Below are 2,886 nucleotides of genomic sequence, written 5' to 3'. Positions count from 1 at the left end.
AGGGATTCCTCCTTCTCGGAGCTCCCTGTGGAGATGTGCCGATTGCTCCCCTTGCTCTTCTGCCTACCCGTTTCTGCACTTCTTAGCATTAGGGAATATCTCGAACCGAAAGGAAGCCGCAAGGACCGTCGAGTCCAACTCCTCGTGTGTCATCTCTCACTTCTCAAATGCCCATTCCCATATCTCGCCTTCTTCTCTACTTTTATCTCTCTCCGCTCAGTGCCTGTTCTCTGCCTCCTCCCTCTTGATGACAGCTGACACTCACTCCCTTGTCACACTTTTGTCCTCTGCGCAAAATTTCCCTTGCACCTCTTTACTCTCCCAGATTCCAAACCTACTTCTCCCACATGGCGCCTTCCGTTCGCCCTCTATCACATCCAGCCCTATTCACTTCTATTTACATCTTTCTCCCTCAGCCTTCACGCCCACATTTCCACCCTCCTCCTCATCTCCTTTCCCTGGGCTCCGTGGATCTCCCTCCTCAAGTGAAGATGCCGAACAGGGCACTCAGCTTCCACACTGCCTGAGGAACCTCATTCTCAGCCAAAAAAAAAAAAAAAGAAAAGAAATCCCAAATCCTTCCCTCCCCACTTCCCTCCTGCTCCCTCTTTCCAGCCATTCCTCACGGCCTCCCCTTTCTCTCTCCTCCTGCACCGCTCTCCAAGCCCTCAGCCCTTTGGCTCGTTCTAGCTTCATCCCCTCCCTCTTCCTCCCCGACCCCACCTCCTTCCCTCCCTGTCCCCAGCCCTCCCTCCGCCCCGGCTGCCTCCTTCCCTCCGCCGCCACTCCTGCAGCTCGGCTCGGCGCGCCATGGTGCAGCTCGGAGGCGGTCGCGGAGCCCCACCGCCTCTCCTGGCCCCACCGTCGGCCTTTAGCATTGACAGCATCCTGCAGCCCGACCCCCACTGCCAGGCCCGTGAGCAGGATAGGGCCCGCTGCTCGCTGCCGGAGGACGAAGAGGAAGAGGAGGAGGAAGAAGAGGGGCCTGCGGAAGAACACACCAGTAAAGGCTCCAGCGACTCGGGTACGGAGCAGGCAGACCCGCACGTCCGGTCGCAGCCAGCACCCACCCAGGGCGGAGGTTTGCTCCGGGCCACCAAGCGGGACCGCGCCCAGGAGGCTCGGGTGGGGCGGGCACACGCACACGCACACCCGCAGGCTTCATTCCCCGCAGCAGTTCGAGGAAGCGAGGCTCCGTGGAAGGATATGAACCCCTCTCGAACCCACCTGCTTCCAGAGTCCCCTAGCAGCCTCTTTTGCCGTCTATCCCGTTTGCCGGACCCCGCTCCGGCTCACAGTGGCAGATATTCTTTAGATGCTTACACGAGCTCCTCTCCCTCCTCCACGGGTGTTCCCCACGGAGGCTGGAAGTGGGGGGCGGCGGGTGCTCCCAAGCCCCTCTCCCCGGCCTCGGGTGCGTGCGTGCGGGGCGGCGGCGGCGGCGGGGTGGGGGGCTGATGCTGTGCTTTGCCGTTGCAGGCAGCGAGCGGCTGCGGGAGGAAGGGCCGCGCCGTGCGGATGCCGATGCCGAAGACGCGGTTTCCCCGCTCGCCGCGGAGAGGTTCCGCGGATGCAGGCAGCCGTCGCCGCGGGATTCCGGGGGCTGCAGCAGGGAGAACGGCAGGTGCTCAGCGGCGGGAGGCAAGAAGAAGACGCGGACTATCTTCTCCAAGAGCCAGGTCTTCCAGCTGGAGTCCACTTTCGACGTGAAGCGCTACCTGAGCAGCGCCGAGAGGGCCGGCCTGGCCGCCGCGCTGCACCTCACCGAGACGCAGGTGAAGATCTGGTTCCAGAACCGCCGCAACAAGCTCAAGAGACAGCTGTCGGCCGAGCCCGAGGGCCCGGGCCAAGTGGAGCCGTCCGGGGAGCCCCCGCCGCCTCCTGCCGCCTCTTTCTCCTTCCCGGCCCTATACAAGGACAACGCCCTGCTCAGCCGCTGCCTGCTGCCGCTCCCTTTCCCTCTGCTCTACCCGGGCAGCACCATCCCCTACCTCTGCCTTCCCGGCCCGGTCAAGCACTTCACCCTGCTGGACGGGGACGTATAGCCTCTCCCCCCGGCCCCCGCCGCGTATTTTTCCGGGGGCTGATGGTCCCTGTTGGCCCCGGCGTGCCTCTGTCCGCTTTCGCCCCGACCCGCGGCAGTCACTCCTCGGTCCCGGGCCCCTTACACGAGTCCGTGTGCTGCGGTGTTAGAACTCCAACAGGCGCTGCCCCCTGCACGGGACGGAGGAGATAACGGAGCTGCCAAAGAAAACGCGATACGCTGTGTCTCCCTCCCTCTGAAACCCTTCCGCGACTGTGGTTTAGAAAAGACGATATTCTGCTTCAGTGCATGGGAATGGTGTCATCGCGGCTGTCCCCGCACCGTGCCACCACCCGAGAGCGTTCGGAACAGCCCCATCCATCCCATACGCTCCTCTGTCTCATATTCTCCGCCCTTAGTACCCCTCCAATTAACATCTCCCCATCTCTGACACTATCAAAATGCAGACACCTCTCTAAATCTCTGCAGTTTCTCTGAATTTTTCCCTCGAACCAAGCAAGTCCTCTCTCATACCATTTTGTGCTAACCGGTTCCCAAATCGGGGCCCGTCTGATATTTTGCACACAGGTTGCTCATGCTCCTTGTGCTAACCCCGCCCCCGATAACTCGGAGGATATCTGCTACCCTACGGTAAAAAAAGTGCTTTCTTCTGTTTTTTACCCCCCCAAAAAAATTGCAGTTGCATTTGTCTTCTTTTAGTTTCGGAGTTCACACGCTTTATATTACGAATTGGGAAATAAAACTTTTGTATCAGAAACCCGAGCTGCATGCCTGTTCCGTATAGCCGCTCCTGGGCAGTGTCCAAAGAAAAGACGTTTCCTAGAGCCCAACCACTTATTTTT

The 2,886-nt window shown here is 60.3% G+C and overlaps 1 protein-coding gene across 1 annotated transcript; it reads left to right on the top strand.

Moving 5' to 3' along the window:
* Positions 1-810: 810 nt before the first annotated feature.
* LOC136048500 (homeobox protein HMX2-like) lies at positions 811-2,101 on the top strand. The gene is made up of 2 exons (XM_065736148.1): positions 811-1,024; positions 1,480-2,101. Exons 1-2 carry the CDS (start codon positions 811-813, stop codon positions 2,043-2,045), a joined length of 780 nt encoding a protein of 259 aa, XP_065592220.1. The 3' UTR covers positions 2,046-2,101.
* Positions 2,102-2,886: the final 785 nt, after the last annotated feature.

This window comes from Cyrtonyx montezumae, unplaced genomic scaffold, assembly GCF_038088225.1.
Source record: "Cyrtonyx montezumae isolate F1298 unplaced genomic scaffold, pur_monq_1.0 scaffold_2, whole genome shotgun sequence".
Classification (NCBI taxonomy): domain Eukaryota; kingdom Metazoa; phylum Chordata; class Aves; order Galliformes; family Odontophoridae; genus Cyrtonyx; species Cyrtonyx montezumae.
The sequence above is the reverse complement of the archived record's forward strand: the minus strand, read 5'-3'. Positions and strand labels throughout refer to the sequence as shown.

Bases quoted from the DNA above. Each gene is read 5' to 3' on its own strand.
- LOC136048500 (XM_065736148.1), top strand. From the start codon at position 811: ATGGTGCAGCTCGGAGGCGGTCGCGGAGCCCCACCGCCTCTCCTGGCC. The intron at 1,025-1,479 runs GTACGGAGCAGG...TTGCCGTTGCAG, and splicing joins TAAAGGCTCCAGCGACTCGG to GCAGCGAGCGGCTGCGGGAG.